The 13,565-nt window shown below is 41.1% G+C and overlaps 1 protein-coding gene across 6 annotated transcripts in view; it reads left to right on the top strand.

Annotated features, from left to right (window-relative positions):
- KCNAB1 (potassium voltage-gated channel subfamily A regulatory beta subunit 1) overlaps positions 1 to 13,565 on the top strand; it is a 226,802-nt gene that overhangs the window by 59,588 nt on the left and 153,649 nt on the right. The window contains exon 1 of one of the 6 annotated variants that reach the window (XM_007067086.4): positions 373 to 1,854. The exons of the other annotated variants lie outside the window; for them this stretch is intronic. Within the exon in view, the coding sequence (XP_007067148.1) occupies positions 1,634 to 1,854 (221 nt within the window). The 5' untranslated portion in view covers positions 373 to 1,633. Of the gene's footprint in view, positions 1 to 372; positions 1,855 to 13,565 lie in introns of those variants that run through there. 6 annotated transcript variants of the gene reach the window in all.

The following is a 13,565-nucleotide window of genomic DNA, read 5'->3' as shown; positions in this document are numbered from 1 at the left end:
CATAACACTGTCTCAGTTCTTGTGCTTATCACCATTTAGATGCTGGAACTAGTGATGTGGTGGGTGCTTCCAAGCCCCCTGGCTTGAAGTGGTTTCCACCATATACAGGGTTTACAGTTTGGTTCAATGGCTCTCAGCACCCTCACTATACAAATTGTTCCAGCACCCCTGCTCATCACCATGGTATCTGAGCCTCTACTATCTCTAACCACTACTCTGCCCCCATCTCATCAGCCTCCAGATTCTGTCTCTTTTAAGTTGTAGTGGTTGGCAGCAGCCAATGGAGGGCTAATTAGAATCCATCTGTGTCTCCGCTTTACACCTACCTGGCCTGTGACTAGTTCTTAAGCATATCCTGAGGGAGTCCTGTGCAATTCTGAAAATAGGTTTCATGTGCCTACCCCCTGGGCAATGCCCACAACTCAGCCATTTGAACGCACCTCCTCAATGTGCCCAGCATGCACACCCTTTTGAAAACGTGGCTCCATAGCAGGGTGGAGCATGGACAATGACTTGTCAGCTTTGTGCCAGTCTTTCCTTGTTTAATTGCAACCCAATTTTCAGCAAGTTGTGAGTCAGAATTGGTTTGAAGAGTTTGTACCATCGCTAATTTAGCTGGGATTCTTGTATGAAGAAAAGATTAACCCTAGCATGCTGATACCATGGGATTTAAAGCAGTATCTTAGTGAGTCAGACAAGGGATTAATGTGTTAATTCACCAGCACACATTAGCAGAGTGTTTCCCCCCTATTTTTATAGTTAACATGTTTTTACGTCAATTTGTTCTGTCACTGTGATGAGTCCTCTGGTTGATTAGCAGTGCTGCCAATTATTTTTATGGGAAGAATCTGCTTCTAGTGCCTGTCTCTATGTTGCACACAAAAGAAAAAGCAACCGTTCCCATGCTTTCTGCAAGCTTCTTACAGGGAGCTCTGCATGTTCCACAGAGCAGCTGCAAAACCATATCGGTGCAGATTTACAGCTTTGTCTTTACAGGGCTTGAAACTAAGAATGTGTGAAAAGGGTCCTGATTAGATGTTGTATTTTGCAGCATCTGACAAAGACAATAGATGGATATTCCTGGTCTTTAGAGACTTGCTTGTGATTAGACATTTCTTCAGTTCCAAAGCTTGCCTGTTCAGCATTTTGTGATCCAGAGGGTGTTCAAGACACATCTTGCAGTATGCCTGCATTGATTTAAAACCAGCAAGCAGATGCAAGCCTGCATCAAGACGGAGTGGATGTTGCTTCTTGTGGTTAATCATGAAGGTACAGCTTTGTTTCTGAAAGCACTTGACTAGATGGATGATTTTGTCTAAGCAGTAGATATTATTGCAAAGGAAGATTTGAAAATCAAGTTGTCTGCTCTCTTGCTTGCTTTACCAAGTTCAGTGCTTATATGTTTACTTGTATCCCAGGGACACCATACTGTTCTCCTCTACCTGCACCATCTACCACTGCTGCTTCTACTACTTTCACTCATCTTTTGAGTTCAGATTTGAAGACTCGTTTAGCAGCATTTGGGACTAAAATCTCCAGCTATTCAGTGTCCTATAGCCCAGTTCTCAGAGTCTGAGAAGGTTTGAGTACTCTCTAAGATTTGGATTGTGAATAAAGATTTATTGCGGGAGCCATGCAAGTTTCCATAGCTTGTACGGAACATAACTTGAAGAATCGAAATGGTGAAGACAGGCTTATCAGCAAACAGAACACCACTACCCCAAACGTAGTGAATGCAGCCCGGGCAAAATTCCGGACGGTGGCTATTATTGCTCGCAGTTTGGGGACATTTACCCCTCAGCACCATATCTCTTTAAAAGAATCAACTGCAAAGCAGACTGGCATGAAATATAGGTATGGGCACAATATTCACTGTTCGTAATGTTTGTTTCATATCTCTTTACCCTGGATGACTCATCTGCTTACAAAGTAATTCTCTTTTCCAAAATCCCAGTGTCTTTTTAAAAAGGGACATTAAAAAAATCCTACTAAAAATACTAAGTTTTAAACTTACAAGAAAACTAGCTCTCTTTAGTGGCATTTGTGTCCAAGTGTTTCTGCAGACATGCACGTTTGTTATTTGATACAAAGAGTTTTCTTTAGTTAGGATATCAAACATAAATAAATTGAGCACCATTATTTGTGGATGGTGTTAAAAGTAATGTTTTGTACAGCTCTTGTTAGTATTTATATGTAAAAAGACTGAATTACAAATGATGTTCAAATATCTGCATAGAAAAAGTTTTCATTTTGCCAGCACATGTTGGGTAGAATGTCTCTAAATTAGTTACTGTGTCTTATCCTAATGATCACTTACAGACCTTTCATCTGACTTGCTAAGTGAGGACAAGGAGGAATCTATTTTAAATGAAATGCAGACAAAATCATAACCATGTTCCTAGAAAATCTAATGCTTCTTACAAAAATTTTTCTTAACACAGAAATGTACAAGAGTGTAATTAAGAGTGTCACTTTCATCTTTCTCAGATGTTTAGTCTGCTATATCTGGACAGCTTCCTTGTATCAACTGATACAAGTACTTATTAAGGACTTTAATTTGGAAAACTTAGCATTTTTGTAATTTTAATTTGTATGTATTCGACACGTTAGCATATCTGTTCTGCTAGACCTTGAACGTATCCTTTGTGTGGTGTTGGAATTACTTGATTCCTAGAAAGGAGGAGATAGCAATCTAAGGTCAGATTCTGCTCTGAATTGTTCCATGAGTAGACCCATTGAAATCAACAAGGCTATTTGTACAATGGTAGGACAGTATGGATGGCAGAATCTTGTCCTTAGGAGTAGGGGATGGAGTGTGTTTAGAGTTACTGGTAACTTTTGTTTTGCATATTTGCAATTGATTAATTTTCATGGCCAGCAATTTCTGCCCTTGCTAGCTATCCTCTTTTTATGAAAGAGGTATTTGGATATGATGGAATTTAACATGACCAAGTTAAGGCCAAATTCTACTTTCATTCAGACTGATGTAAATCCAGACTGACTGTACTGAAGTTACTCCAAATTTACACGTGTGCACCTGAGCACAGAGTTTGATGTAAGGCATTTGTGCAATTATGATAGTTTAACAGAGATAGCTCAAGAGGTTGGCCTTTAAGGGATTGCATTTGAAGGGCCACATAATTTACACAGTCAGGTGTAATTTGTCATTGTAGAGGCTGGAATTGCTAGTAAGTAATATCCCCAGAGGATCTGGGAGACTCTGAAGAACCCCAGTTGTCCAGAATAATTTCTTGGTGAGTATGGGTAATTTTATCTGAGTGCCCTTGTTCAAAGATCATTGGACACCATCACAGATTGGGTTATTTTTAATACCAGTGTTATAAGTAAGTACAGGGAACACAGGTAGTGGATCTGTAAATGACATTGCAGAGTCAGAAACCTGCTGATTAATTTTTACTGTGACAGATTCCCAGAAGTACTGCCCTCTGAGAATGACATTACAGTCTGGCTGGTCAGGCTCACTGGGCATGCATAGGTTTGCAAAGAGGGGAAGTGGGTAACCAAAGCTTACTGCACAGTGCAGCTCTTAAACTCTGGTGCATCATACTGTGTTATTATACCAAGACCTAATCTTGCAGTTCTTATGTTTGAAAATCTCCCGTTGAATCTAATGGGAATAATATGTAGGTGACAGCTGTAGGATCTGCCAGGCAACACTAAAGAGGTTATCACATCAATAGAATGCCCTTTTGTAACTGTTTGATAGATCAGTAGATTCTAATAGCCCTAGTATGAAGTGAGAGACAATGTAGGCTCGTAGAATGAGCACAGATTTGGAGTCAGGAACTCCTACAATCTATCTGTGCCATTTTCTCATTGTGTAGCCTTGGCCAAATCTCTTCACTTCTCTGCCTTAGTTTCTCCGGTACATGCCTACCTACATGGCAGGGGTGTTGAGAGAATGTTTGTTTGTAGAGAAAATAAAATCACAGCTTCCTTTGAGGAGTGCAGCTGTTACACTTACAGCCTACAGTGTTTAAATTGGTAGTAATTATTCCTGTTGGTTTTCCAAAGGAACATTATGTTGCAGATGCATTAATGCAAATAACTGCACCTCTCTTACTAACCCCCATCCAGAGACCCACACAGAAACAGATCCTTGGCTTCTTTAAGAGACATTTATAGCTTATTTCTAGAAAAATTCTGAAATCTGAGGCTAAATTCTGCAGACCTTATTCAGACTAAAGTGCTGTTGACTTCAATGGGAGTTTTGACTGCATAATGTTTGAGTAAGGACTGCAGGATTTGGACCTAATTTGTAACCAGATTGATGTCCATCCTTATGATTAATCCTTGTTTACAATCCCAAATATACCTAGAACAGTGAGAAGCAATTCCTTCCTGAGGAGAAGAAATGGGCAGGAAGTTTGGAGAAAGAGATGATCCAAATGTAAAGGATAATTCTGGCATTGGTGAATAGACACAAAAAGAACCCTAAGTCGGGGGAGATGTTGAAGCTGATACATGTTAATAAATGCACTCTGGCTCCTCTACAAATGACATGATTATCACACAGGTTTAAGGCCTGATCCAACTCTCACTGAAGTCAAATGGAGTGTTTCCAGTGACTTTAATGGGAATTGTGCCACGTCCTTCATTCCCTTATATTTCAGGTTGAAGATTCTTGTTCTTCCCAGATCATTTTCTGCTTTAATTAGGTCATTTCTGACAAACTTAAATGCTATCTAAAATGATGTGCTAATGAAGATGCCTTGTTTTATGCTAAAAACAAATACTTCTCCCCCCCCCCCCAAGGCTTTGTAGATAACTAGATAACTGTAAAGATATAGCTGGCTGTGTTGCCATGCATATTTCACAGCATGATTTGTAGTGTTTCTGTCTCAGCCACAGTGCATTGCCTCCTACGACTGCTTGGCAGGTTTTGATTTTAGGCAGTTGACGAGAATGATCCTGTCAGTGGATTATGTAAAAGAGAGAGACAATGAGTATGTGTGTGACAGCAGTGGAGGTGGGAGTAGAACCAGTTCTGTGGCTCCTTATCAAGTCAGTGTTTTTGAGCCAGTCCAGATCAGAAACCAGCTTGGAATTTTAAGTGCAAAGTGTCCTGAAAATAAATAAATATGCACCATGGAATCTTTAAAATATTAGGACCTGGTCCTGTTCCCATTGACATCACTGGGAGCGTTGCCCTTGGCTTCACTGGGAGCATGATCAGGACCTTACTTTTAAGATCTTATTTAGTTTCCTTTCAATGGATTGGAGGCATCAAGTTGCCATCAAAGAGACCGGTAGTAGGAGGGCAATCTGATAGTTGGCCAGCTGCTGGCTCCCACTTTCTTTGCGTTGGAAGCATAATGGAAATTTAGCAGCACATGCACCCAGCTCCTGTGTGAGTGCTCCACTTGCAGGCTGCAGAGAGAGACGGCGTGTGGCTTAAACCAATGCTGCTCAGGCAGAGCTCTCTCCAAGAACAAGCACGTTATTGAGGGGAGAGAGGAAGGTATTTTATTTTAAAGGCATTGTTACCGCCAATTACATTTGCATGGCTACTGGATTTACATGCTTTGTGAGAAATAGAAAAACTGTGGCCTGACAAACAAGTGAAAATGGCCACACCCCTTTTAATGCCATTAATATTACAGTTCAGTTACGCTGAAGAATCTGCCCATATGCTCAGATAATGTTCTCTGGAGCATTGAAAGTCTTTCCTTGAACATAATTTCAGTCGTGATGCTTGGCTTGGAAAATTTCAATCTGCTGCCTAATTTTTGAAAATAAATAATATAGTTCTACATCCATTAAAGTTTCCCAGAGACGGAGGTTGGGGAGTGGTGGTGGTAGTGGTAAAGGAGATAGCGTTCAACTGCAGTGATGGCAAATGCTTTTCTGACCCTTTCTTCTTCTTCTTCTTCTTCTTCTTCTTCTTCTTCTTCCTTGTGCAAACTTCATGAAATGGGGTCTGCTCTACAAGTCCTCTCCCTCCAAAGTGTTCTGTTCAATGCCATATCCTCTACCACACCACCTGCTGACATGTCTTCCTTTATGACATCCCACCACTTCTTCTTGGGTCAGCCTCTCTCCCTTTTTGCTTCAGTCTTGATCGGTTGGACTCACTGACCCACATAGTTGCCAGGACTGCTCTTTACATGACTGACCCATCTGAGTCTGTACTCCCTTCATTTTTTCGTTTATGGGTGTTACTTTGAGCATGTTCCTCACATGTAACTACGTGTTCCTCACATGGTATTTCTTACTTACATCCTTCATCCATCTCAACATTCGCACCTCTGTTGAACAGATCATTTGCTTATGCTTTTTCTTTGTTGCCCAATGCTCAGTGCAATACACTAAAATTGGGCAGACCATGGTTTTATAGACTTTCTGTTTTGATCTAACTCATATCTTCTTGTCACATACTACTACATGATTTATCTCTCTCCATCTGAGCCAGGCATTTATTATCATAGCTCTAATTTTGTCCATTTTCTTACTTGAATCCTGATAATCTTTGTCAGTATAACAAGTACTTCTGTGTAAATGGTATGTTAATAGACATTGCCGTTTATTCAGAAAGAGGGGGTGAGACCTTTTGCTATTAATCATGACCATATGGCTTAGTTTAAAAGTGCCTTGTATTTATAAAGATTCTGTTACAGTTTTTCTTTAGCCAGGTTGATCTGGGTCCATTTCACAGGGAGCTGGATGTCTGTTGATGAAACTCAGTAGTCACAAGTTCTTCTGTCATGCTGCATAAAAAAGACAGACTGTACATTATGAACCTAATCCTATTCTCCCTGGAGACACAAGAGCAGCTGGCATCATATTGTTACTCAATGAAATATGGGGGTGTGCACTTACAAAAATCTGTGCTAAGGGTCTAGATTAAACAAAGATAAGATAAAACTCTGTTAGTGCAAGTTCTTCCACCAAGGGACCTTTGGTATCTGAACAGTGTGGTGTTATACGCACGCAGCTGTGCCTAGGCAGGACTGGGTAAGTTAAGGAGGTTTTCAGCCTTAGCTGACTCTTTCCTTTGGACTTCTTTACAACCTGTAGATGTAGCAGTTTGTGCTGCAATCCTGTCTTATTTCACAAACGAAACACACCATTGGGTCACATCAGTATGTAGCTGCAAGACCTTCGAGGAAGTGCTCAAGGAGAGTCAGTGGCTCTCTGAGCCAATGTTGAACTGGTGCCTGAACATGGTGATATCAGGGGACACTGCTGCTGGAGGTGCTGTGCTTTGCATGAGATGTAAAATGGAGATCTTGACCACTTGTGATATTGATGTTCCCAAGCCTCTTTCTGTGTCAGCCGTGGTGTAGAGTCTGGTGTCCTGGCCCAGTTCCAACATGGATAATTACATTCTGCCTCCTTAAACTCCTTTTGCAGTTTTAAGTGGGTACTTAAGTGCATTTTTCTTCACTGCTTGCCCTACAATGTTGGGTTATATTGTGAATTATTAAATGGACACGAATAAGTTTTACCCCTGTGGTGGATGCATTTCACTGGTGATCACCATTAAGCTTATAAAGCTCTTTATTTAGGTTTATAAAAAGCCTCTATATGTGTCCATCCTATCTCCTGGGCATACTTAAGATATACAACAGAAAGAAATGTTCTGAGTTTTGTACATAATTATATTTGCAGATGGATATTTATTTAATATATAGTTAACTCAAACCTCTCCAGTCCTTGGGGCCACTCTAACCGCAGAAGTAAGTGTGTGTGTGTGTGTGTGTGTGTGTCAGGGGAGGGGATAGATACGTTTTTCTGTGTGTCTAGAAGGTTAACAAATCTGAAATCTAGAAGACCAAGGTGGGTAGAGAGTTGGAAAGTCAAAGACCTCTCTTGCAGAATACCCTGCTGGCAGTCCGCTTCTCTATGGTGTGTGGCAACATCAGCTTGAGCACCTCCACTGATCACAAACGTGACCACGTGAGTACTTTGCTTTGGTTTTTAATAAAGATGATAATATGGATTAATTAATTAATATGCGTGAAGGCAGTATGACTGATGGAAATGAGTGCCTAGAAATAGAAATTACCACATCTGAGATGGAAGAAAACCTTAGAGCTTAATGTGCTCAAACCAGGGAGGCCAGATAATTTCCATTCCAGAATACTGAAAGAACAGCACACGAGAGTGCTAGTCTGGTAGCAAGGATTTTGAATAAATGTATCTATTTGGGGATAGTACCATATGGGTAGAGAATCGCTAACATCATATCTGTATTTTAAAAGGGGAAAACAGTGATCTAGAAACTCAGACCTGTTTGTCTGACATCAGTAAAATGCAAGACTTTAGAATAAATTGTGAAGGAAAGACGAATTAAATTCATGGAGGTAAATGGAAAAAAGGATGTAATGCAACATTGTCTTATCCAAGGTAGATTATATCAGACTAACCTGATAAATTGGAGAGGGTTCAGAGAAGAGCCACGAGAATGATTAAAAGATTACAAAATCTTATGGTGATAGATTCAAAGAGCTCAAGCTATTTATCTTAACAAAAAGAAGGTTCAGGGATGACTTGATTAGTCTGTAAGTACCCACATGGGGAACAAATATTTAATAATGGGCTCTTTAATCTAGCAGATAAGGGTATAACATGATCCTATGGCTAAAAGATGAAGTTAGACAAATTCAGACTGGAAATGAGGTGTAAATTTTTTAACCATTTGAACAATTTACCAAGGGTCATGGTAGATTATTCTTCACTAACCATTTTAAAATTAAGATTGGATGTTTTTTCTAAAAGCTCTGCTCTAGGAACTATTTGGGACAAATTTTGGGGCCTGTGTTATACAGGAGGTCAGACTAGATGATCATAGTGGTTCCTTCTGGTCTCAAAATCTATGACCCTTATGTCCTCCTTTAAGGAAAATAACTGATTGTTTTGTTTAAATAAAGGAAGTGCAGTAGATCTAATATACTTTGGACTTCAGTGAAGCATTTGACATGGTATTTCATGGGACACTCTTATTTAAATTAGGGAAGATCTGTATCAGACTAGAGGAAGGTAACTAGTGGAGTTCCTCAAGGATCCATCTTAGAATCAATCTTATTTGATATTTTTATGAATGACCTTGGCACAAAACGTAAGTGTGCACCTATGAAGTTTCAGAGTAGGAGCCGTGTTAGTCTGTACCCGCAAAAAGAAAAGGAGTACTTGTGGCACCTTAGAGACTAACAAATTTATTTGAGCATAAGCTTTTGTGAGCTACAGCTCACTTCATTGGATGCATGTAGTGAAGTTTGCTGATGATACAAAGTTGGGAGGCATCGCCAATACAGATGAGAATCAGATTATTGTACAGGAAGAGCTGGATGACCTTGAAGACTGGAGTGACAGAAGTGGGATGAAATTCAATACTATACAGTACAAGGTCATATACTTAAGGTTTAATAAGAATTTCTGTTATGAGCTGGGGGTTCATTAGTTGGAAACGACAGAGGAGGAGATTGCCTGGGTATGTGCGTTGATCACAGGATGACTATGAGCCACCAATGTGATGTGGCTGTGAAAAAGGCAAATGAGATCATAATGTAACACTGTTGCAAAAAAAGCAAACACCATTCTGGGATTTATTAGCAGGAGTGATGTAAGCAAGACAGGAGAAGTAATTCTTCTGCTTACTCCGTGCTAATTAGGCCTCAGCTAGGGTATTGTGTCCAGCTCTGGGCACTATGTTTCAGGAAAGATGTGGACAAATTTGGAGAAACTCCAGAAAAGAGCAAAAATATGATTAAAGGTGTAGAAAACATGACCTGTGAGTGAAGTCTGAAAAAACTGGGTTTGTTTCTTCTGGAGAAGAGAAGACTGAGACATGTTGGCAGTTTTCAAGTACATAAAAGGCTGTTACAAGGAGGAGGGAGAAAAATTGTTCTTCTTAACCTCTGAGGATAGGACAAGAGGCAATGAGCTTAAATTGCAGCAAGGGAGGTTTAGGTTGGACATTAATTCCCTGACAATGCTGGGACCTCAGGCACTGATGCACCTCTGCCCCTCCTATTCTGTGCCTGTGGCACCAATAGTCTAATCTCCTGTGAGCTGTAATGCTGTGATCTGATGTTGGGTGTCAGGTTTAGTGTGTGGGCGCTGGGTGGTATTGGTGGCCTGTGATATACAGGAGGTGAGACAAGATGAGCTGGTTGTCCTTTCTGGCCCTGAACTCTATGACTCAATCTCTCAGGTAATCAGGTCTCAAACCATGACCGTTAACACCTTGTAGTTCACCCAGAAACCTGCTGGCAGCCAGTGCATATTCCAGAACGTTGGAGTGACAAGCTGTTGACATGAAATTGCGTAATAAGCTGTGCGTTGCATTCTGCACTAGCTTCAGTTTCTGAGTTGTCTCAGAAGGTAGCCCCACGCAGAGGACATTACAGCAATCTAATCTAACCTCAAGGCAGAGGTGAAAGTAAGCCGGTATGCCCTGGTACACCGTACCAGCAAGAGCCGGTGCACCCTACTGGGGCAGCCCGGCTTCCCCAGGAGGCAATTTGAAGGGCCTGGGGCTCCCAGAAGTGGCTGGAGCCCCAGGCCCTTTAAATTGCCTCCAGAGCCCCGCTGCTGGAGCTCTGCGATAGCGGCTGCAGGGCTCCGGTGGCTATCTAAAGGGCCAGGGCGGTAGAAGAGGGAAGCCCCGGGCCCTTTAAATAGCCCCCGGAGCCCCGGGCTGCTCCTGCTACCCCGGGGGGGGGCACTTACCTTACAGGGTGGGCTGGGGCTGGCTCTGACCCCCTCAACCCCGCCCCTTCCGCCCTAGGCCTCGCCCCTTCCGGGGGCCAGAGCTGGCCCCAGCGTACCGGTAAGTCACTCAACTTACTTTCACCCCTGCCTCAAGGTCAGAGAGAGAGAGAATTGTGTCAAGATCCCTGCATTGGACAGCATAGGTCACATTCTTCATCAGGAGCTGATGGGGGATAAAAATGCCTTTGGCCACACCTGCCAAATACTTTATGGGAAATACTTGCTGCACTCTGAGAATGGAGCTTTGTAAACATTCAAGGCCATTTATGATATTACCACAAGGAAAGTAATTTTTGTACCCGTTGTTATTGCAAGTAATTTCTTTCACTCATTACAGTGTGCATTGCGTGAGCAGCATTGGGCTATGTCCAAAAATTGTTTAAACACAGTTAAGATACAATATTGTCACGTAAAAGGGTTAATTTATTAAGTGAGCACTAATATTATGCTCTGCACTGTGCAAATTCAGGGGAAGATGTACTCCCAGTCCAGTGTTTTTTTAAATATTGTTTTGCATGTGGAGTCTATGAAATATACATGGAAGCACAACAGCCTATAAATGAGGTGTTTAGATGTTATAAGCAAACTTCATCTGATTCTGTCAGGTTTGGATAAACACACACAATTTTAGATGCTTATCTAAACGTTAGGAAATACTCTTTGGTCTGCAAAATTGGTTTGGAAATAAGAGAAAATACTCTCATGAGATTTCAGGTGTCTCATGCTTCCAGAGAAATGGAAATGTTGTGAGGAAAGGCTTCCTCGCTGTGTTTCAGGACTTGTCTTCCATCCCCACATATTATACTTCATACAGTGGTCATAGCAGCCATCACATAAATTCAGAGATTCATATTATGAATACCTTTATATGGCAGGTGGGAATGTTAATAAGCTCCTCCCATAAAATTCCATAATTTTTTCCAAAGCACCCGATCCTGAAGTCTTTGTAGAGTCAATCCTCAGGCATGGGGAAACTTCCAAAATAAGCATGACTTTCTTCAAAATCTGACCTCACTCATATTGATGAAAATCCAGAGCAACTCCAGCAAAGCCAATGGGCTTCCTCTGGATTTACACTGAAGATGGTTCCATGATTGGAGCCGTAGAAATTAACATACTTTAAACAGGTTAAAGAGGAAGGAGACATAAAATTAAAATGAATAACTGAATAAACAAAATTGGTACTGGTTTGCACTGCTATCAAGTTCTTATTGCTACACTTTGAGGAGACCTGCAAAACTCCCTCCACCACTCATAAATAATGAAGTTGTCCCACACTTGTGTTAATAAAAACTGTTTAGTACCTACACCACACGCTATGTATTTGGCTTGATTTTGATCTCACATACACCAGTCCTGCACCATTAACTTCATAATGTTCATGTGCCTGGCTCTCCTCTGAGGGCTTGTTTCCATTAACATTTAGGTCGCAGCAAGCTGGGGTATAATTCTGTGCTAGCCTGCCACACACTAAGTGTCTGTGTACTATGCACTAATGGGTTCCTAGTGTGCTTTGATTATCTACTGGGTTTCAAAGTGGAGTAGATTAAAGCACACTCGGAAACTGTTAGCACATATCAGCAGGGTCCACACCGATGCTTAGTGTGGGGTAGATTTACAGTCCAGCTTGCCAAGAACTAAATGTTTGTGTATGCAAGCCCTGAGTTACGCTGGTGTAAATCGGGAGTAACTCCACAGCAGTCAGTGGTGTTTCACTGAAGAGAATTAGGACTGTTGGCTTCAATGGGAGTTACTCAGGATTTACACTAACATAAGGCCCTGTCTTCACTAGGAGAAAATGTGTGTTTTTAACATGGTAACTAACAATGTTAAATCCTAGTGTAAACAAGGCACTTTGTAGTTTTAATGTGTTAGTTGGTCAAGGTGAACTTTAAACTTAACAAACAAACATGTTAAAACTACAATGCACCTTGTCTATGTTAGGATTTTAACACGTCAGCTAATGTGTTTAAAACATGCCTCATTTCCTAGTGTAGACCTGGCCTGTTTTTGCCTCCATTCTGGCTACTAAGGTAATGCATACGCTTTCAAAGAGATGCATGAGGAGCTACAGTACTGTGCATACTCTGTCAAAGGTATTTATTTTATCTATGTATAAGTACCTCTGTGGTGCTCATGACTACAGTAAGTAAAGGTTTTGCAATTAACAGGCACCTGTTAACAGGTACCTGAAAATGTACCTCTTCTTGCATGTTCCAAAAATAAAGCTTTAAAAATTAAGGTTTCAGACAGAAAGTGAAGGGGATATGTAGATATGGCTAATAGATCTAGCAGGAGGGTGACAGTTACATTTTGCAGCACTTGCAGGGTTTTTTAATTTGTTTTTGTTCTGCCCTGGAAGGAAAACAAAACCTTTGACATGTTTTTAAGAGGGAGAGGAGGGGAGCGTCTTTCTCACCTGGTGGTTAGCGCACTGGCGTGGGACATAGGAGACCCAGGTGTAAGTCCCTGCTCTTCCTGATTCAGAGCAGTTTTTCATTCCAGACCACTGTAAGTCAGGACAAGCAGGGAGCCTCTCTCTCTCTCCCTGGACCCAAAACCCTTCCCAACAAAAGTTCTGTGGAAACAGGTTGACTTAGATGAAACAGTATATTTCAACATGATGAAATTTTGGAAAAAATTTTCCAGCCCTCTCTAATGCCTACCTTTTCTTTGTCTCCTTTAAAGCCATGGAAACAAAAATAGGCACCTGACTCACAGGAAGCTCTAGCAAGTGGCAAATTATGATCCAGCAGCACCTCGCATCTGCTATTCATTTTGTGACATACAGCAATGTTCTAAATTCTACATTAAAATGTTTCCAAATC

Source organism: Chelonia mydas, chromosome 9, assembly GCF_015237465.2.
Source record: "Chelonia mydas isolate rCheMyd1 chromosome 9, rCheMyd1.pri.v2, whole genome shotgun sequence".
Lineage (NCBI taxonomy): Eukaryota > Metazoa > Chordata > Testudines > Cheloniidae > Chelonia > Chelonia mydas.
The sequence above is the reverse complement of the archived record's forward strand: the minus strand, read 5'-3'. Positions and strand labels throughout refer to the sequence as shown.